General features: G+C 30.7%; 3 protein-coding genes across 3 annotated transcripts; all 3 read right to left on the bottom strand.

Annotated features, from left to right (window-relative positions):
* Window positions 1-453: 453 nt before the first annotated feature.
* On the bottom strand, window positions 454-4,312 carry AGK2 (guanylate kinase). The gene is made up of 11 exons (XM_089718142.1): window positions 4,264-4,312; window positions 4,122-4,159; window positions 3,264-3,374; window positions 3,079-3,155; window positions 2,856-2,985; window positions 2,310-2,672; window positions 1,812-1,933; window positions 1,490-1,625; window positions 1,364-1,409; window positions 1,166-1,262; window positions 454-1,035 (listed from the first exon to the last, which is right to left on the bottom strand). Exons 1-11 carry the CDS (start codon window positions 4,310-4,312, stop codon window positions 918-920), a joined length of 1,287 nt encoding a protein of 428 aa, XP_089574268.1. The 3' UTR covers window positions 454-917.
* A 10,964-nt stretch (window positions 4,313-15,276) lies between these two features.
* Window positions 15,277-19,061, bottom strand: LOC105645196 (putative disease resistance protein RGA1). The gene is made up of 2 exons (XM_089717743.1): window positions 16,233-19,061; window positions 15,277-15,648 (listed from the first exon to the last, which is right to left on the bottom strand). Exon 1 carries the CDS (start codon window positions 18,789-18,791, stop codon window positions 16,233-16,235), a length of 2,559 nt encoding a protein of 852 aa, XP_089573869.1. The 5' UTR covers window positions 18,792-19,061; the 3' UTR covers window positions 15,277-15,648.
* Window positions 19,062-19,618: 557 nt separating this feature from the next.
* LOC105645199 (tRNA (guanine-N(7)-)-methyltransferase) lies at window positions 19,619-21,920 on the bottom strand. The gene is made up of 2 exons (XM_089717745.1): window positions 21,739-21,920; window positions 19,619-20,608 (listed from the first exon to the last, which is right to left on the bottom strand). The coding sequence occupies exon 2, from the start codon at window positions 20,591-20,593 to the stop codon at window positions 19,835-19,837; it is 759 nt and encodes a 252-aa protein (XP_089573871.1). The 5' UTR covers window positions 20,594-20,608; window positions 21,739-21,920; the 3' UTR covers window positions 19,619-19,834.
* Window positions 21,921-22,883: the final 963 nt, after the last annotated feature.

Raw genomic sequence — 22,883 nt, 5'->3', positions numbered from 1 at the left:
TGATGTCTACTGCAATGAATATGCTTCTATACTTCAAAATTTGTGATATGGTTTAAAATTTGTAATATGATTCTATACTTCAAAATAAAGGAGTAAAGAACAAATATAGACAGCTTAGCATAAAGAAATTGACAATCAGCTGATGAAACCCTGTCATTAAAGAATCTCGGCCAACCAGAAACGTGAATAGGAGTCCCACCCCATGACTTTATGACCAGAGCAGACTGTACTTTAGAAAAAATCCCCACCTAGAAGACAAGTAGGCCAGTCTCAAAGCCAATCATAAGCTGCAATACTCTATTATGGAGCCTGATATTAAGATTTGAGTTTAAATATTGGAAGGATCTTTCCTTCCACCCCAAACACAACACTGAAAAGTCACATCAAAGATACAACTCTTCTATTGTATCTTTGTAAAGGCAAAACTTTTTTCTTTTCAATGATCCCAAAAAATTAAAAATTTCAGTTCTTTTATAAGCAAAAATTGACTAGAAGTACAAAAGATGGCCATAAAAACACAGAAAATGTTGTCTTGAAGCATTTCAACAGACCAATAAAAAGCTAAATCTTATACTAAACGAGTTTGTAACCAATACAAATAATCTTGGTAGTACATTAGGTTGATCCTGATATACTTCCATTTGCCGCATGAATCATAAATGAATCTCTCATTGCCCATTAAGGAAAATAGCAATTGTTCAAATGGCTAATCCAAGTCATCTCCTTTGTAAGACAAAGCAAAGAATGAGTTTCTAAAAAAAGGAAATGACAAGAACCAAGAAATGTGATTATTTGGCAAATTCACATCTAGAGGAGCATTGTCACCATTTCATTCCCTTTCTTTGTTATATAAGAAAATATTGAATAAAATTAATAACTTGACGAACCAAGTTAGTAATCAATATGTGCTCCAATCGTTAGCTCAAGTGATTGATTTCATTCAATCCATCTGAAAATGAGTCAATGGCATATACGTCAAGTCCTCTTGTCCTTCCAGGTGCCCCTCCCTTGAGTGAGGATACATCCAAGACAATCCTGCTCGTTCCACATTAAGAATCAAACCATTTAATCACCCAATTGGGTAGGGCATAATAAATTTGAACCAAGAAATAAAAAATTGTCAAATTAATTGTTTCAAAAAGGAAATCCAAACAATGAAACTCACAAGCTCTTTGATGCTCTCTCTAGTTCCGGTGTTACGATGATTTTATTATCAATTTTTGATACTGAATGTTCGGCAGGCAGATTAATCCCTTGCGATGCTGGATTAACATATTAAGATATTAACCACATTCTCTACAGCATGAAAGAATCAACATTATATAAACAACAGCACGTGAAAAAAAAAAACTAGAAATCTTACATGATTTCTGGATAGCTACTGTAGTTCCATCAAGTCCCAGAAGTTTCTACACCAAATCAGTGGGACCATCAGAACATAAAGAACTTATTCAAACTTAGACTAGGAACTGTAAGCAACAGAATATACCTTGAGCTTCTCATAACAATCCTCAAGTTTATCATTATGCAAAATATGATCAAAGATGCCTGATGATTGTCCTTCTTCAATCTCTATCTTAGCAGTTCGGAGTCGCTTAAGAACCTGTTCTTCTGCCTCAGTCCCCCTATTGACAGATTTTAGATCAGATAGAGCATAATACTACACACACACGCACACACACACACACACCCACTCACTCAATCTCTCTCTCTCTCTCTCTCTCTCTCTCTCTCTCTCTCTCCCCCTATATATATATATATATATATATATATATATATATATTAGTCTTCAATGGAAAGTTTTCACTCACCTTGCACGAAGTCGCTTCTCGAGCTCTTCCATTGAGGGTGGACAGATAAAGATAAAAATTGCTTCCAGAGAGCTAGCTCTCACAGATCTTGCCCCTTGAACATCAATGTCAAGAATGCATCTCTGCAGCCCAAATAAAAATGACAATGACATGGACCGATGAGCTTCAACCAACAAAAGGACACTTGAAGTTCACAGATTTAAATAACTTGACTTAGTTGAGAACGACTGTCTAGTGAGAAAAGGCCCTTTTCCATGTCCGCATTGAAAAGGTTTTTCTAATAGTTAATATACACATATATTAGTCCCAAATGTCACAAAACATTCAACTGAATTATGCATGTTAGAGTTGAGGTTAAGTATTTTCCTGCTTGAATTGGAAGCATTAAAGATAGATAGTTTACATTGTTCTATAGCTTAAAATGATCATTCTTCTATAACAACATATGTTCTCTCTAAGTTCAAATACATAATAAAAGAGGAAGGGAGCAGATTTTACCTTCCCTGAATCTGCGACCACCTCAACAGCTTCAATACTGGTCCCATAGAGGTTTCCAAAAACAGAAGCAAACTCAAGAAATTTCCCATCTTTTATCTCTTCCTCCATAACACTTCTCTCAATGAAATGATAGTGTACTCCATCCTTTTCCATAGCCCTTGGAGCACGAGTTGTGTGGCTTACAGAAAATCCAAACATGGAGGGGAATTCTTTCATGAGCATTGATATTAATGTTCCCTTACCTACTCCAGATGGACCGCTTATGACAACTGGCTTCTCAGCATTTCCACTCACACCCTTACTCCAGGCAACAACCTCTCTCCCCAGATTTTTTTTCTGCTCCCTAACATAATGAGTGTCCATCTGCAAAAATTGAAATTTAGATAACGTAAGCAGTAAACTAATTAATACTCCATCATTGTTTTTGTTCTTCTAACATATGAAATAAATTTATTTAAAAGATTTGTGAAAATTAAAAATGAAAGATAAATGCAATTTTAGTTTCCTTGATTAAATCTTTAGAAGTTTGGGCTCTAAAATACAAACCTCAAGAAACCAAATACAGTCATCTGGTGTTGATCCCTTCTTAATAATCAAAATTCGATCATCATTCAATGATACAGCCGTGTAACTTTTACATGGCTTTGGTTTTGTTCCCAGCACTGTTGGAATTTCCCTAACAAAGTAAATTTGACCACAAGTTAGTAATCCAGTTCTTAACACTCCAACCCAAATAAATCAACTATCATTGGAAGAGCTATAAGCTCACCAATTCCCAGTAGCTTTATCAAAAATTCGAACTCCAACAGATAATGGGGATTCATCATCATTACCACCAATCACATACTACCCAAATACATATCAAAATTAGTAATGAGATAGAACGGATTAATCACCAAATACAAAAATGGATATTTAGAGAAAAAACCAAATCAATGTATCTAGTATTCATACTGTTTTATCTCGGATACTAATGGTTGTTTCACAGTCCTTAGATTTTGAACCAAATCCATTACTCTGATATCCATTCTGCAGATCATCAGCAACGAAAGCTGGGGCCTCTCCCTAATGACCAAAACAACATCCAATCATTAGATCATAATAAACAACTTCAATAATCCATATCTACATGCAATTACTATACAGCATTTTATCAGGTTTTGGTTATTTTTAATCCAACAAGTAAAAGTAATAAATAATTAAGAGCTCACCATGGAGAAACTATGCTCCAATACAAGATTAACCCTGATCAATAAACATGGAAAGAGAATAGATCAAATCAAAAGATTCATATTTCTTGATCTATCATTACAGGCATAATCACTAACTTGAAGGGACAAACTTGAGAAAAACAAAAACGAGAAATAGACCACACAAGACATACACCACAAAATGCAAGAAACTTCCAAAAAATGAGAGGAAGAAAATGAAAATTAACTCAAAACCCAGATTCCCATCTAGTCTTCTAAATGAAAAACAAACATTCAGTCAAAACTACCCCTAATAAAGAAAATTAAAATTAAAAAAAGGATATAAATATGGAATACAGAACATTTATTGTCGCTTTTCCCCTAAAATCTCAAAACACACAAGTGTAAAACATTAAAAACAGAACAACAATCAAGAGAAGGAGAGGCGCAGAAGTCAACTAACTAACAAGAGATGCAAGGATTAAAAGAGTAAATGACAGGGGGAAAAAAGAGGAAAACCCACCTGAATATAAACTAAAATCTACAGATCAAGCCATTGAAACCAATGAAAAATGCAAAATAGAGCCTAAGAAAAGCAAAAAGTTGAGACTCATGTATTTACCTGTATGTATAAGCAGAAAATTGTCTGAAAAATACAAGCTCTTGATGTTTAGAATGATGCTATTTAATAAAGGGAAGAGTCAATTTCTGTTCTTTTTGAAGGCTAAGCCTTTGTATTGGTATTTTGTCAAATCAAAACAAACTTGGGATACAGGAAGAAGCTGTGAGACAATAGGAGAAGGCCTTTCTCATATTTGTAGGCGAAAGAGAGATTTAGAGAGAGAAAAAAAGGTTTTAGAGAGAGAAAAGGGCTGGGGTGGTGGCTTGGCTTTCTTTGCTTTTGGGTCGCATTTAATTTACGCAACAACAAGACCGGCTCTGATTTTCTTGACTCGTGTGAGGTGCCCAAGAAGCTTCTTGTTCTTTCTTTTTCGTGTAATTACCATTTAATCCCTATATTTAGGTCAAATATGCTAGCTAGGACCTTAATTTTCCATATTATGTTATATAGTCCCTCAGTTTTGATTTTGTTACACTAGTTAGGAAATCGGTCAAAATTAAGGGATTTTCTAGTGGTAAAAAAAGTAAAATAAAAAATAGAAAAAGTAACAACAAATTAAAATAAAAAAAATTAAGGGATTTTAATTTTTTGTTAAAATTAAAATTAAGGGATTTTCTATCAGTAAAAAAATTAAAATAAAAATAGAAAAGTAACAAAAAAAACAGAAAATTGGCAAGACAAAAATGCCCTTAAAAGAAAAAAAAAAAAAAAAATTCAACTACTTCAATCTCTTTCCAATCGCTATGGATTGCTAGAGGAGTATACGGGAAATAATTTATGAGGAAAAGCCTCTGACGGAGAGAGTTGAATCGAATAGGGATTTGTCTTTAAAGATAATTGAAAAATTGAACGATGAAAACTTTTTAAATCTAGCGGGGTTGAGCATTCAGTTATTCAAATCGAACCAAATAGAACTTACTCGAATTTTGCTTATCCAAATATATTTTTATAGTATCCGAATCGAATTAAATCAGTTTGATTCTATTTAGATTCGGTTATTCAAAATCAAATTAATTATTTTGAGTTTAAAAATAAATTCAGTTATATATACACATACATACGATAACCGAACCAAAAATTAAAAATCAAATAGTTTTTTATACTAAATTCAATCGGTAACCGAATTTCTAAAATAACTATCCGAATGAGTCAATTTGATTCCGTTCGTGGCTAGAAACCGAGAATTGCACCCTTGTTGGATCCAAATTTCAGGCAATCTACAAATGCTTTAGATTAAGGGTGGCCACGGTTCCGGAACCAAACCGAAAATTTTTGGTTCCGGTTCCGATTCCGGTACGGTGTCAAAATCGACGGTTCCGATCGGTTTTCCAACCGGTTTTTCGGCAAATTGCATAATTTTAAATTTTAAATTTTGAACAACGGTTTTCAAAATTTAATAAATTTGTGAAAGTTATTTGTAAAAAAAATACACCTAAAAAATTAAAAAATGCTTCAATTAAATTTATTTTTTTAAAGACTTGAACTTAATTATTTTTTTTAAAAAAATTCTTCAACTGAATTTATTTTTTGTTTAAAAAAGTTTGAACATAATTTTTTAAAAAAAAAGGGCTTGAACTTAATTTTAAAAAAAAATAAATAAATAAGTTGCCTACGTATCCTCTTGGGGTTTAGAGGAATTAAAGCCCACGTAGTTCTTAATTACCTTATACCAATTTCACCTCTTTTACCTTATTCGCTATTTGTACCACCGGTTGATGTTCCCGTTGAGGACCCATCGTATAAATCATATAAATCTTCATTTTCTTTTAGATTTTCTTGTACTCTTAGTTCGGCCTTATTCCAATCATCCACGCATGATTGTGCTTCTAATGAATCGGGTGTCATACGAGATCGTGTTTCATCAAGTATGTTTCCTCCTTGACTAAAAGCTTGTTTAACCGCAACAGTGGAGACCGGAGCTGCTAAAATTTATTTTGCAATTAAAGAAAATATTGGAAAAATATTAGCGTGACGACTCTACCAATCTAAAATTGGAAAATTAGTATCTGCATAATCATCACCAAACTCAAAAGAAGTGGTTAGATAATTATCAAATTCAGAAAAAGAACTGAATTCCCTTGGTCTTTTTCGTCTTTGTAGTAAAACTTGTTCAGCAACACCAATACCACTTACCTTTTGTGTTGGAAATTGTTGAATATTAGATTGAGAAGAATTAGAAGTAGATGAATTAGAAAATTGAACAAATTCATTATATAATTGCATAATATTTTGTTTAACTTCATGCAATACTACATTTATATTAACATTATCTCCTATATCAAGATTTAATACTTCATAATAAATAGTCAAATATTCACATAAAACATCAATTTTACATCTAGGATCAAATACAATAACAACAAGATAAAGGGGTGGTATATTTTTAAAATAAGATAATCATTTTTTTTTCATTGAAAAATACAATCTTTTAATATACAATCATTTTCAAATTCTTGGAGTGCACTAACAATATTAATACACATAGGTAAAAATAAATGAGATGTGGGATAATAAACCCCACTAAATTTATAGGTAGCATCATTAAAAATTTTTAAAATATCTAAAATTTTTACACAAATATCCCAATTTTGTGGATATAAATTAATATCTTCAATATTATTAGTAACAAAAAAGCATAATAATTCTTTATAAGAAAAAAGACTCATTTAGTAATTCATATGTTGAATTCCAACGAGTTAGGACATCCCTTGGAAAACATTTTGGTCTTTTATTATTTTCCTTACAAAATTTAGCCCAACTTTTCATCACTTGGGGATGTCCCCATAAATATGAAATAGCTTTTTTAATTGGAAAAATAAAAGATTCAAGAATTTTTAAACCATCTTGTACACATAAATTTAAAACATGGCATGCACATCTTATATGAAAAAATTTTCCACCAATACTTGGTTCACAAATATTTTTAAGTTCAATAATTGATTTAGTATTAGCAGAAGCATTATCAAATGAAATTGAAAAATTTTTTTTGTCAACTTATATTCATCTAAATTTGAAACAATTATTTTATAAATATTATTTGCAGTATGTTTATCATCAAAAATACGAAATGCAATAATTCTTTTTTGAATTTTCCAATTATCATCAATCCAATGACATGTAATGCCCATATAAGAATGCATTTGCCAATGATCACTCCAAATATCACAACAAATTGAAACAAGAATTTTCATTTGAGAAAATAAAAGCTCTAACTCTTTTTTTCCTTTATTATATAAAGAAATAATAGTTCGTTTTACAGTATTTCTTGGCACTCTTTTAGCAGAAGGATTTAAAGCTTTTTGACAATAATTATTAAAACCTACTTTTTCACCAAAATTAAAAGATAAATGTTCTATAGAAATCATTTTTGTTAATTCTTCATTTTTGTTAATTTTAGCAGAAGGATTTAAAACTTTTTGACAATAATTATTAAAACATACTTTTTCACCAAAACTAAAAGATAAATGTTCTATAGAAATCATTTTTGTTAATTCTTCTTTTTGTATTTTTTCAGAATATTGAAATAAAGAAAGGTTAGAAGATGCGTACCCGGAAATTTGTGTTTGAGACCTATCAACTCCTATTTTTGTTGGATGTTTTGTCTCCAAATGCTTCCAAAATGATCCATAGCCACCCGCTTATTTAAATTTATAAGATTTTCCATAATAATTGCAAATTACATCGTACATTTTCTCACCTTTGAATTTTTTCATGAAATGAATGGCGAATATGTCGGAACTTTGTCTTGCTCTTCCAACAATTTGTGCTCGTTGCTCTTGCTCTTGCTCTTCCTCTTCTTGTAATTGCTTATTATTAAATTCAGATTCTTGAGTTAGAATTTCCAAGTTTTCATTTGGATATCTCTCAAAATTAAATTGGTTGGGAGTGAAATCAAAGATGTCGTTTGTAGGGATATATGAATATTGTGTTTCTCCAATCTTTCCCTTGCTCTTACCAGAATTTGAGTTTCCTCCACTTGCCATTATATGATAATAAGATATAATTTGGAAAATTGAATAAAAAAAATTAGAGAGAATACTAACTTAATAAGAGAGATTGTAGAGTAGAGAAGAATAATATAGAGTAGAGTGTAATATATTGTAGAGAGAGTAGAGATTTTTTTGTGATGAATTTGTAAATGAAATGAGGTATTTATAATAAATCCAAAAAATTATTTTTCCAAAAATACCCTTGAAACTAGTCGTTATGTAGCCGTTTATAGTTGTTGGGAGGGGTAATTAAGAGATTTCACAATAAAATTTTTTTAAAAAAAAACTGATAGTTTCTAACGGCTAGAACCGCCGGTTCTAACCAGCCGGAGAACCGGCGGTTCCATCCAGTTCCAACCGGTTTGTTTGAATCGCCGGTTGCGATTCCAACAAAACTGGAACTGGAACCGAACCGGAAATCTCCGGTTCCGGTTTCCACCAATTCTGGTTACGGTTCGGGACCGGTTCGAACCAACAATTCCGGTTCCCGAAACCGTAATATGGCCACCCCTACTTTAGATGTTGGGTGGGAATTGGTAAAGTAGATAAAGCTATCTAGTTCTTGAAATTGCTATTATTCCTTTAGGAGAGTATTTCGGCCGGGTTTTTGTTCCCTCTATTGTTATAGACAGTGTTTAAAGAATGAAGAGAGGAGAAGATTGGTATTAGGCATTTGAAGTCAAGAAATTGATGATTTTATGAATATATAATTAAAAAATAATAATAAAAGTAGTGCGTAAATTCTATGTGAAGAGTCCAAAATATTTTTTTTTCGAAAATTTTATTAGCAAATTGAGAAATTCCGGGGGCAAGAAGACATAATTAATTGTGATTTTGTATGGTTACCTTTTTTTAATTAATGTTTGGTTTATGTCTTAATTAATTATTACTAAATAATGATTATGGAACTTCCATTTTGTATTATTGTAAATTTAATAGCAATATTACGCTTTCAGCTTTTGTGTTAATTCAAAATACTCTCTCTGTCCCAAAATATAAGTCGTTTTTGAGTAATAATTTTGTCCCAAAATATAAGTAGTTTTGAGTATTTTAAGGAGTAATAAATGATATTTTTTCAATGTTACCCTTATTTAGATTAATTACAATAAATACTTTCACAAATAACTATTGGTTTTGAGATAAATGATAATTTGGTTAAATTACCATTGAGTTTGTTATAATGAAAGAAAATTAATTGCTTCCTTGATCTTTGTGTAACAACCTTAAATGACTTATATTTTGAGACAAATGGAGTAATTAAAATGAAAGGGGAAAGAGATTTAAGAGAGATAGCAAGAAATTAGGGCTCCATTGTCTAGGTAGAAGAGAAATACTAAAGGCAATTTAGTATTTCACTACCACTTAACATCAAATTAACAGATTTCCCAGCTAGAATAATAGAATTAAAACCTAAGGACTATAGTGTAATTTTAAAACTCAAAATTCTAATTAATGTATTGATTTAAATATAAGGATAAATTAGTAATTTAATTTTTTATATTATAACACTTTTTATATTTTTATCCTTAAACTTTTAATAAAATAAAAAATAAAAATTTAGTGGGTCCAAAGAAAGTAGTATCTTTCGATAAATGTTGTTTTAGATTTTGGTATCTATTTATTTATTTATTTGAAAATGGAATTAGGTTTCATTTCTAGGGTTGCTCACCATGTGACTGTATTAGTGAGATCATAGGTGTTAGGTTTTTTTCTTTTTTTTAAAAAAATTAAACTGAAAATTTTATCTAAGAGAAAAATGTATATCGATTAAGATATTTCTATATTTTTATGTAGAAAAGTTTAATAATAAATTACAAATATAAAAAATAAAAAAAAACACAATATTGATTTGAAATATCTAATTGAGTTGACATAGTATAATGGATGTCTCATAGGCAATTGCTCGCTCTACTTTATGGTTATTTATAGTCACTATCGATTGTATAGTTTTTATATAAGTCTGATCTGATTACCTTCAAATTTCATCATTCTATTATAGAGGAGGGGATCTATATTTTTTTCTGTTTAACTATCCAAATAACAAATATCATAAATAAAATTACCATAACAAACTCAAGAACTGTCAAAACGACAAGATCTAAAAAAGAAATTTCAATATATGGGCAACAAAATTCCAATATATATGCGATGCTAATTCATATTTGTATCAAAAGATACAAATTTAAAGATTATTCGAAAAAAATAGAGAAATAATGAGAATATTAATTCAATTCTAGAAAGCATGAGAGTCGAAATAAAAGAAAGTCTTACATTATTGTAATATACTAATTTTATATAATAAAATTATTTTTCAACTCTATTTTTAATACTTATTAATTAATGAATTTGTAAGAATTCACTCAATTAGGAAAGAATTTTGTTCTCAAACCTGTTAATCAAATTCAATTTTTAGATTAGTTATTAATTGGTAAGAATTAAAGCTCTATTCTTTATTAATCATAATTTTTTTGTCATTGGAAGTACTTTCAAGATGATATTAAGACTTTTCATGAATATAAAATACCAATATAAAGAAAAGATTTTATTAAAATATATAATATTGATTAAGAGTTAAAAATATATACCTTCAAAAAAAAAAAAAAAAAAAAGAGTTAAAAATATAAATGGCATTTTAGAGAAATCTGTAACTTCACGGGTACTCATATGGTGAGTCAATGAGTCGGTGCATACTAATGCTATATTGTCAAAATCATTACTCAATAAGCACCACTTTTTCTACAATAAGACATTTATAATATAGTATTAAGTGTTAATTACCCTTTGTGCCTAATTTAATATAATTCTTTTTAATCAAATCATAACCTCCTTTAAAGAAGTTATACCATCATATAATATAATGTAATATAATATATATTTCCAATAATTTAAGTTTAATTATAAGATTTTAACAGTTGTCATACTCCCTCTGTTCAGAATAATAATCTCATTTATATTTTTTAGAATTTTTTTTCACTTTCTCACGATACCCTTGTTAATAATACGTGTAAATAATTAATATTAATTTACTATATAGTGAAAAAAGTCTTAAGAAATTAATTTTGAAAATTCAAGGAATTATTAATATATGATGTTTAAAGTTTTTAAGAGTATATATAAGAAAAAAAAAAGAAAAAAAAAATAGTGAACAAGACTTTATAATTGTATGTAAAAAGAGAACAAGACTTCAAATTCACTCACTGAATTATTATGTTGCTTGTAAATCACAAGACTACAATCTTAAAAGGAGTTAAAAAAGCACATGGATGCTTGTACATACATTAATTACTTGTTTCCTTTTTTTTTTTTTTTTTTTTTATTGAACAAAAATTAATTGTTCATGAATTGCTTTTAAAACACATTACAATTTTTGAAGGAGAGAAAATAATTGATGGTTAAATTCTAAAATAGGCCAATTTTTAATTAATTTTGTGATTATTAGTACCATATTCTTGAAGTTAGATCAATTACATTTAATATATTACATTAATATAATTAGTTGAATTAATAAGAATTTTCTCAATTAAGGATTCATTTTTCTGGAAATATTTTAAAAATACTAAAAATAGTATTTATGAAAGAACCAAATCAATTTGGAAATTGGGTCCTTAAGATTATTTAAGCAAAACTTTAGTTTGAATATATATAAATAAACTTGCCTTAATTACCAAAATGAATAGTAAGGTTTAACATGATATGGATATTTATTATTTTTCAGATAATATTAAGTTTATCTCTCTAATTATTTATATTTGAATTAAAAAAATTTATAAATAATATATATAGTTTGGAGAGCATAATTTCCAATTCAATGAACTTTTCAAAAATCGAATTTATATTTTTAGCCATACAGAATTAAAGTATTGTACCATCCAACAACTTATTGGTTTTAATATTATTTTTTAATATTATGTTTGGTAGCCTAACTATATAAATTGACTTGCTTTCCTTCTTTTTTCTTTCTGAATTGAGATGTAAAGCCATAATAGAATGAAAGACTAAAAATAAATTACGTATAATATCTGAAATTTCTACACATACATATTATAAATTTTGTTTTGTTAACTCCAAATATTTTCATTTAAAAAAAAATCCATATCCTTGCTAATAGTTTTAATTATTGTATGTACCATTTCGAAAATTGTACAAGTGTAGACAAAAGAGTTGAAAGAATTGGATATGCATTAGTAACAATTGATAATTGTATGATAAGAAAAAAGAAAAACATAAACGTGCTTTAAAAGAAAAATGTAATATAATTTAAATTTAATAGATTGTGAATTTTTTAATAAGCGTAATATATATAAAATCATATTTATTAAAATTTTCTAATTTATGATAGGCTAGATATTAAGTTAAATAAAAAATATTTACACATTAAAATAAATATTATTTCCCTATTAATGAAAATTATGTTGAAATAATTCAATTCAAATCTTTTTTTTATGTCCTTAAAAATGGGAAAAAAAAAGAAATGACCAAGATTATTTATAAATAATCTAATGTGATTTTGTAATGCCTTTTAACTTTCAAATTAAGTGCTTGTTTTGCTTTGAGGACTAAAACATAAAAAAAATGAAAAATGTTGAAATTTCTTTTTAATATTAGAAAAATGGGAATGAAACGTTGACCCCCCAAGTTCATTCCCTTTTGACCTATTCTATTGAAAAAGGCCAAAAATAAATAATAATAAAATAAAAGAAAATAAAAAAACTTGAGTCATGGATTGTGATATTGTAGTTTCCTACATTTTTCATATTTGGGTGCAATGAGCTTGGACTATGTCGGCCAATAATTAGTCAACATCGAAAAGGACCTTAATTAACCTAAATCAATTAGTAAAGACAATTTACAATTGCTTCTTGGTCCCATTGAAGAAGAAGAAGAAGAAGAAGAAAAAGAAGAAGTCTTTGAATGATGGGTACTCTATCTTATAAAGGATAAAATGGAAGTCAATGAATGAGGCTTCCCTAACTTCATTTACACTTGTTTAAATCCAATTGGCACTTTTGGTACAAAGAGGAAAGAAAGTTTTGGCTTGGTGGAAGTTTCTTTCTAGATTATAAATTGTTAATAATTGTTAAAGGTGTTATTAGATGTGATTCGCCCAATCACTTTCGATGGATGAGATGAGATAGTAGAAATTTTTTTCTTTAATTAGAAATTTGCAAAGTGGAATAATACAGTACCAAATACGAGACTCTTTAAAAGAACAAGTATTTTCGAATAAGTCAATTCATTTGAGACTCTGCGGATCCACTCTTTTTTCTATTCGAAGTTTAGTTCTTTGTCCCTCATTTTCACATAAAAAATTCTTTGCAAATAAAGAGATGTCAAAAGGGCTTCTTACTTTCCAAACAGATCTCCTACATCTATATATAAACGCTAGTTTATCAAGAATACGCAAGAAAAACACTTTGAATTGTTGATTCATCATTAGAGATGGCTCTTGATCGTGAAATATCGATTGCTTGTTGAACCCTATAAATTGCGTGAAAGTAAGATGCTCTGAATTTGGGTGTCCAAGAGTTTTTTAAAATGTTCTTGATGGAAAAAAAAAATGTAAATGCAAGAACCCACTGAATTGAATTGGGTCCATGAAATTAAAAAATAGTGAGAATTCTTAGAATTCATAGGGGAGCAAATGGATTTATATACGTAATTAAATATGCGGTATTTACAAACAATAGTATTTGATCATTAGGGAAAAATCAATATATTTTTAATGTCGAATCAAGGTCACCTAGGATAAAAATAAAGCACCGGATCGAGCTATTCTTTGAGTTTGAACTCTAATTATAGAGTGCCTTTAAATACTCAAGAATAGCACTATGCCTCTTTACAAGTCTATTTAGCATAAATCTAAATTAATTGAGCAAGTGAACATCGAGTACCAAATGGTTTGAAACACGTACGAAAAAAATGTCATTAGCCCCTTTCTCCCAAGGTGTTTTTCATTAAATAAAAAATAAAAAAATATTTTTAAATAAAAATCTTTATAATTACTAATGTAGTGCATAAACCAATTAGTTACATTTAGCATGAGCAAAAAAAACCATCATAAAAATTAATTTTATAATTCCTCACCCATGTAATTTTTTTTGGTTTTAAAAAAATAAAGATTTGAACCTAAATCTATGTTAAATTTATGCATACACTGATCATTACAATACACAAAATCTTAGAACCATTTGTCTAGAAAAAATTCTCCAATTTGAGCATATTGTTTTGAAAAGGTGGAATTTTTTTATAATATAGTTTGTTTTATAATATAGTTTGCAAGAAGAAGTTGCTCTCTTCTCTCTTCTGGCTTGTCTTGTCTCTCTGTCGACTGCGTTTCGGCTCAGCATATCCATTGTTGTCAAGTTGTAGCCAGCAACTTGCCAACTTGCCATTCTTGCTTTTTAAATTAGTGGTGATTACAAATTGACAACTTTTACTTCTTTCTTTCTTTCTTTTTTTTTTTTTTTTTTTTTGGAGAAGTTAATTTAATTATTTTGTTTCTTCAATCATGGAAATTAAAAAGGACTGCATGTATATTCCGGTTTTAACGTGCTTAATCATTTTCCAATATTTAATAAAATATTAAATAATAACAATAGCATTTTTTTAATATATAAATAAATAATTTTTTTATTAGTATAATGGCCACAAATTCCTATGTATGTAGAGTTGATATAAAATTAAGTTTCAATAACAGTAATAGTCCAAAAATATCATCTTGTTGTTTATTGGTAGCATTCCTCTATTAATAACTATTATATTACTCTCTAAAATGTATGAATTTTTTTTTATATATCCATTTAGGTGGTGTTTCATAATATTATGTCATGCTTAATATTAATAATTTTAAGTTTTTTTTAATTAAACTAAAATTCAAAATTTGATTTAGAATTTAAAATAAAGATAAATAAAGTCATTAATAATTTTACGGTTTAGAAATTGTTTTTGCAATTAATTTTATACTGTAATGGTCGAGACCTGTAAGATAGTACCCACTTTGAATAAAGTTCAATTCCATCCATACTCGCTTCTTTTTAACGCTTATCCGATATTGGATTCACATATTGTCCGCTTTAGATCCGCCAAATTCCGATATGGAATTCGGGAAGAGAATTGGGGAATGTTACACATACCATTTAACGAGTGGACAACTAAAAGTACAAGGATAAAGAGAAGCAGCAGAAAGTATTATTTTTAACTTTATACCTTGCAACTTGATTAGGACAATGTTCATACAAATTGTTTTACATGCTCTATGTCTCAAGTTGCAAGGCAACTAGAAATAACATATTGCATTACAGCAAATCAAATGAGTTACAGCAGTGGGGAAAACTGCAAAATCAAATCAGAAATAATCAAAACTTCATATCAACACAACCCAATTTCACTAAGCTTGGCTGGAGGCACTCGCAGGAATCCTTTTTCTTGTTTTTCTCTTTTGTTTAGAGATCAAACTTTTCTTGGTAAAACCACAAAGTACAAGCAAAGCCACCAAGACTGAATTTTTGGAGCTTGAGAGTTTTGCTAGATGTCTAAGTCTGTCAAACCAGAATGAAAAATGATTGAGAACCTAATATATATGAAGGTTGTAAAGATTTTTCAACAAAAATTAATCAATAAATATATGGGTTATTTACTATTTGGTCTCTGAAATGCAACCTAATTTGGGTATCAAGAACTTTATCTTAAAAATTGAATTTGTCCTAATGATATAGTTAGTCCATTAGAATAGATGTTAATATCTCACGGATATTTACAGTATAGGTCTACGGCAGACTAAGCCTTTGGTGCACAATAACTTTTTAAATAGCTTTTAGCATTTGCTATTTTTCATAATGTTCGGTAACATAACATTAGAACTAGCTTTTAGAGAGGTTAAGATAATGTTTTATAAAGGGTTAACCCTTGTAATGTTTATCTTTTTACCGTTTTATAAAAAGTTACTCAAACAGCTACTCAAATGGTTAAACACTATTAAAATGCTAATTTTGGCAAACATGCTCTAAATCAGTGAGAGGAGTTTGTTTCAATTGTCATAGCAAATAAAATCCATTGAACATGAAGAGCATGCAGGTAGAATCATGAAATTATAAACTTAACAGTAACCAAAAAAATTCCATACCTAGTTAGCAGTTGCTTTAATCTTGATGCCATTAAGGAAAACATCAGGAACATGGGCTATCTTAGACCAATCATCTCCTGTTTCTGGATTACATCTTTCACACAGTTCAGGACAAAGTCCAATTCTCAGTTCTCTCAAGGAAGCAAGACAATGCATCCCCTCTGGCAAAGAAAACAATTCAGGACATCTTATAATCTCAAGCCTTTTAAGTGATGTTAGATTTTGCAGCCAGTCTGGTAATGCTGTGAAGTTAGGACAATCATCGATATACATATATTGTAAATTGCTTGCAGAGCTTTGAAGCCACTGAGGTAATGTCTCCAACTGCGGTAATTCTCCGAGGACTAATGAACTAAGGCTCAGATTGAAATCTTCAGTATTTTCCATTTCCATCAAATTAAGCTTTCCACAGTCTCCAATCACCAAAGTCTCTAATGCAGATAGATTCCTTATACCGCGAGGTAAGGATGCTAGACTCCCACAAGAAGTTATAACCAATGTTCGAAGGGATGTCAGAGCCTGCATATCATCAAACAATTTTTCCAAATTTCCACATTCAAACAAAGACAGATATCTTAGAGAACTGAGACATCCTATACCGTTTTCTGGTAAGGAAGTCTGTTTTGTAGTTATCTCCAAAAACCTGAGGCCAGTCATGTGCTTGATATCTCTAGGAATTTCTTCAAGCTTCTCACATTCTTCAAGTCTTAAGGTCTGCAAATTCTGCAGCCTGCAAATGGAATTAGGGAGTTTTCGAAGCTCCCGATTCCTATAAAGGTCAAGATATCTCAAATTCTTCAAAGTACCAATTGAATTTGGCAATGTCTCAAAGCATGAATCGCTAAGATTAAGCACTCGTAAGTGCTTGAATCTTGACATACAGGTGTCAACAAATGTTCTGCTACTAGGCCCCATCCCCCTAACTGGGAAAAATATAGTTCTCACCTTCTTTAACTTGTGTAAGAACTTAGGAACCTGTTGACTTGGCAAATTACTGCCTGAAAAGGATAAATGACGGACCTTTTCGTCGACCGATGGGGTGAGAAAGTTTACAGTTGAGCACTCACTTTGCGCAACTGATACAGCTAGATCATGTACAAGATCATGCATTTTGCAGGTAAAAAAGAAACCATGATCCTCAATATCTTGGAGAAAAGATCTCGACCACAGTTCTTTCACAAAACGCAACCCATTCTCTTCCAATTCTTCATCTTCATCAGGCGATTCAAGAAGTCCATAAGCCATCCAAAATTGAATCAATTCAAAACTGTACAACACATAATTTTTGGGAAAGAGGGAACAATAAGCAAAACATCGTTTCAAGTAAGATGGCATGTGATCATAGCTCAACTTCAGCACCGGTAGGATGTCATTTTCTTGATGTTGTAATTTCCATATCTCATTGTCTCTGATGGACACCCAAGTTTTTTCTTCGGTTGATGAATAAAGTAGACTTCCTAATGTTCTCACTGCTAAAGGAACCCCTCCACATTTCTTTACAATCTCATTCCCAATATCTCTGAGATTCAGATATTGCTTCTCTTGTCCTGGATTAAATGCCCATTTCCAAAACAAAGACAAACAATCCTTATGGGAAAGACCAGGCAAATTGTATGCAAAATCATTGCCTACAACAGAAGCAACTCTTGAACTCCTTGTAGTTACAATAATTTTACTTCCCAAAGCACAACCCTCCAACAAACCTCTCAATTCAACCCATTTAACCAGATTTTCATTCCAAACATCATCTAAAACAAGCAAAAACTTTCTACCACCTAAACTCCTCCGCAATCGTGCTTGCAATTGATCCATTGTCAGATCACCATAACTCCTACCAGTAGCAGAACTAGTAATCTCCTTAGCCAACCTAGTAACATCAAATTCCTGAGACACACAAACCCACATCTTCAATTGAAAATTCTTGTCTACCCTTTCATCATTATACACCATTTTAGCTAATGTCGTCTTCCCTTGGCCACCAATTCCAATTATAGGAACAACTGAAAGATTTTCTTTCTCACTATAATGCAACAAATACTCGATAATTTTATCTCTGTCAAAATCTCTCCCAATAACATCTGAAGCTTGAACAAAGGAGTGAGTCATCTCTCTCCTCCTATATTCAACTTTCTCATCTACAAATCTTTCTTTTAAATGAAACTTATTCTTCAAAGCAGCAATTTCATCAAATCTCTCTCTAATATCTTTCATTTTATGCCCAATCTTTAAATTGAACACAAGTTTGTTATCAGTAAAGAATCGACGGACCTTACCATTAGTAGATTGTCTTTGTAAGGCTTCATAGACAAAATCATCAATAATATCCTCCGCATCAAAACAAGCTTCTTTAAGTTTGGATAACCAAACAGTAAGCTCACTGTTTTCCTTTCCCTGTTGCTCCTCTGCATCCAAGAGCACAGCTTTAATGGTGGACAAGGTGTCTTGGAGCTTCTTTAAGTCTTCGTTGACATTCCATGCCAAGCTAAGCTCATCAACAACTTTAGATGTTAACTTGTGAAGAACAGTTTCAGCTATGTTGAAGAGAAAAGATTCTGCCATTTTCTTTTCTTTTCTTTTTTTTTTTTTTTAAAAAAACAGCAAAAGGAAAAAGAAGGCAGTGGTCGCTGATTGGGTTTGCTATGGCGGCGGAGGTGAAATGAAAAGCAGACTTGCAGAGCAGAAATGATCAATCGGTGAATTCAAGTTGGCATATTTTGAAAGGTCTATAATCAAGTAACCATTATCGACCAAATTATTGATAACTAAGTATTAAAAGATTGTTTCTTCATAAACTACAATTGACTTATCTTTTTTAGTTTAAAGTCTTTGCCATCCTTTACTTGTCCCCTGCCAATAAGTTTCTTGCAGGTACCCACTGCAATGGGTGGAAAGATCGCGTTCACGAGTCGGGCTGGGCTTGCATGCAATTCAAGGCTGCACTTGCTTGTTCAATTGCTAATTTAGGCCTATCTAAATATGGCAAAATTCTCTAACCAGCCTAGCCCATTACCTACCAGAGCAAAATTCTCAGAAATTTCTCCCTGAGGGATCTTCACCGAATACTAACTTCAGAATGCAGTGTATACTTACTCTAATAATCTGAAAGGTTAATAGTTTGAGTCCTGATGATGGGTATATCTACACTTGCCATCTTCAGTCGTGGTTATGGAACCGATCTTTCATTTCTAATCTCAATGAAATAACCGTTATTCTTTGTCAAGGCTACATTGCAATAACTCAAAATCAATGGCACCTAAACGCAGCAGCTTCCATGCATTGTTCAACATAAAAAACAAAGCTAGAACACCAAATGGTTAAAATCAATCCACAATCATCGGGTGCGGTCATGAGAAAAATATAATGAATGACTTGAAATGAAGTGAGAATTAGGGAAGACGGAGTAATATCATAAAACAGAAGCATGGTACAATACAAGATAATAAAAATCTTAGCTAGAAAATAAATAATCAGCACATAATCCTACAAAATTAACAATGAAAAAATTTGCTCAGATAAGAATAAGGGTAAAAAGTAACCTAGCAAAACTGATTGGCTTAATTAGTTTAAGCCATCTGTTTAAGTATGTCTAAGTTTCTTATGTATCATAGAGATGGTGCAATACGTCTATAGACTGCTTGAAAAGTCTGTCCCCTATTCCTAGCCACCTTTTGTCCTTCTTCAGTTGCTGTGCTCAGGAGCTCTACAACAGGATCTACTCCAAGCTCCTCCTCTGTGAGGGCTTCAAACATAGGGTGATTCTCCAAACAAGCCTTCATCCACTCACCCAATTCTTCCACATCGGTAATTGTATAAACAATCCCGCCAGTCTCAAGAACATAGGCATACTCATCTAGCAAATGCGGACTAATAACCCTTCGACGATGATTCTTCTCCTTGAAGTGGGGATCCGGGAACAGGAAAAACATCTTCGTAAGCTGTCCTTTCCCAAAGTAATTTGGTATGTATTTCATAGAATTGGTTCGAACCACTGAGACATTTTGATATTGACCTGGATTAGCTATCCTTAATGCTGAAATTCGTTCCTTGACATATTCTGTCACTTTATCCCTAAGTTCCATCCCAATCATTAGGGTTTCTGGAAAAAGGGTTGAAAGACTAATAAGTAGCCCTCCAAAACCACAACCAACATCCGCAAACTGAATCTTTTTGGAACTATCCACTTGATCAGATGAAGGGAAAAATTGAGGGTAATGAACTGAATAGTCAACATGAGAAGGGGAAATTGGAACAGGGAAGTGTGAGTCACTCAGTGGGTTGCTATGTGCTCGTGCTCTGTAGAAGCGTTTCCTTGGCAGGCCAGTTGACTTGCTGAGAGTTGGGTTTACCTCATTTTCTAGCATGTTTTTCTCTGTAAGCTACATAAAAGGATCAATAAGAATTAGACAGTAAAAGTATTAAAAGATAAGAAAGAAAGAAGAAATATGGAGAACAAAGAGTAGAAGACCGCTAGATATATTCAGGAATCTAACAAATCAATAATTAGCAAAGGTACCCTACAATGGCTCAATAAATTAAAAGCAGACATACACAAATAATCAAGATACAAACAGAGGATAACTCCACTGTCTGCTATGATCTAAAACTACTTAAAACCGAAAGATAGAAATACAAATTCAATGATCAATAATTAAAAACAGAACCAACACCAAAGAACAGGCAACATTAGAATAGACAAATATGCAACGGTAATTCTCGAGTATATCAGCGAATGAATGTAAAACATAGAAAAGAATGAGACAGGAAGACAGACAGCACTCTCAAATAAACTACAGATTTAAAGAAGACTTCAAAACCATTGATATGACTTTCAGGATTCGACAAATACACCTCTTCACAGGTTCAGAAGGTCTCTAGTTAGCTAATTCAGATACCCATAGTTATTGATCACGTAGTAAGCAGCAGAAGGCACAACAATTAAACTTACACTGAATCAATCAGAAATAAATCATTCTACTTCTGCTAAATCTCCCGTTAGTTCCAAAGAATACCTTGCTTCATTTAAGATGCATAAGGTTATGATTAAAGATTAGACCTGTACTCTCAATAAGCAAGGCGAATTTCTACAATGTTGCTGTCCCAAATTTGCAAGCTCAACAATGACACATCAATATACAAGTCCATTCGCATTCACGCATTGGCATATCATAGTAGATGTAGTCGATAACTGAACTAATTAACAAGAATCCGAATCCAATATACACCAAAGTCTTTAAATTTTTAGTTAACGAACTCAGACCATAAATCATCTTTGGCACAGTAATCCAAATATGAGGATCAAAACTTAGGTCAAAATATCTATCAAAATCACATGAAAGATTTTTTTTTTTTTTTTTTTCTGTAAGGCTAAGTAGTAGTTGTGGTTGTATTGACAAACAGCAAGAAACAAAATTCAAAATTCAATAACATTTCAAAACCAACATTACACTAAGATAACAAAATTCAGCATTCAGCAACGAAAGCGAATATACTGTAACAGAGGGAGTACCTTCTTATGCAGAGCTCAAAACGCTTGTACTTGTACTGGGCCTGGGGCAAAGAAATAGGTAGAAGAAGAGATTGGAGAATTTGGGAATTAGGGATTGCTTTTCTCCAGGCCAGTTACAAGAGAGGCGGTTGCGCTATTAGCCGTGGAGCGGCTATAATTGCAATTGGCAGGGTTTTAGTTGGTAGATTAACTAACATAAGCTTATCAAATCTTGAGGGTTTTATTGTTGTTATTTTATTTTAGGAATAAAGTTAAAAATGATTAAAAAGATTAAATTTAATATTTTGAGTCAATTAAATCTTTGAATTTGTTTAAAATAATTAAAAAAATCAGATTAACATTTTAGATCAATTTAGTTGTTGATTCTTCAATGTATTTTTAGGCATCTACGACTATAATTAGAATTAACCTGTATAATTTGTTAAAAGTAATTAATTAATTATGGAATGGAAGAAAACTATATATGAAGTATATTGTAGCTGTCTTTACCTTCACTAATGATTTTGAGTTCATAAATATACATTAATTTGAATATTTTAAAACGAGGTAATTACAAATTCAGTTTCTAAACTTTTGAAAAATTTCTATTCAGTGTCTCAACGAAAAACGTTTACAATCAAATTTTTTTGACCAGATAAAATTTTTTCGATTAGATGTATTCATTTTACGTGGCTTGTTGAAAATAAAAATAGGATTCATGAGACCCATTTAATGTTCAAAATATTGCTAAGTATGTCGACATATAGCTTAACACGTGGGATTTAACATTACAGTATCAAAAATGTATTAGTTAATGCAAATTTAGTACTATTAACTAAAAAAATAATGAAATCTTTTAATTATCTTGTTACCTGTTTTATAAAATGGATAATGTGCAAAACACCAATAATAATCTTTTATAAAATTTAAATCAATGCATATTTCAATTTGGATAACTCAAATCTATAAATGTTTTAATATATGATATTAATTAAGATCATTTTATAAAATTTTATAGAAAAAATTATTTATCTTGGTTAAATATTTCCAAGAATTTTAATATTCATATTAAGACTTTTTTATTCATTTATTTTTTCATGTGCAATCATATCATTATTTCATATAAATTATGTGATATGTAAAATTTTCTTAAATACATATATAAT

The sequence above is a fragment of the Jatropha curcas genome, chromosome 2, assembly GCF_041381405.1.
Source record: "Jatropha curcas cultivar XTBG-Jc1 chromosome 2, XTBG_Jcur_1.0, whole genome shotgun sequence".
NCBI lineage: Eukaryota > Viridiplantae > Streptophyta > Magnoliopsida > Malpighiales > Euphorbiaceae > Jatropha > Jatropha curcas.
This window is presented reverse-complemented; position numbering and strand designations above follow the sequence as displayed.

Bases quoted from the DNA above. Each gene is read 5' to 3' on its own strand.
- AGK2 (XM_089718142.1), bottom strand. From the start codon at position 4,312: ATGAGAAAGGCCTTCTCCTATTGTCTCACAGCTTCTTCCTGTATCCCA. The intron at 3,156-3,263 runs GTATGAATACTA...GTATTTGGGTAG, and splicing joins TTAGTATCCGAGATAAAACA to TATGTGATTGGTGGTAATGA. The intron at 1,036-1,165 runs GTGAGTTTCATT...TGGAACGAGCAG, and splicing joins GAGAGAGCATCAAAGAGCTT to GATTGTCTTGGATGTATCCT.
- LOC105645196 (XM_089717743.1), bottom strand. From the start codon at position 18,791: ATGGCAGAATCTTTTCTCTTCAACATAGCTGAAACTGTTCTTCACAAG.
- LOC105645199 (XM_089717745.1), bottom strand. From the start codon at position 20,593: ATGCTAGAAAATGAGGTAAACCCAACTCTCAGCAAGTCAACTGGCCTG.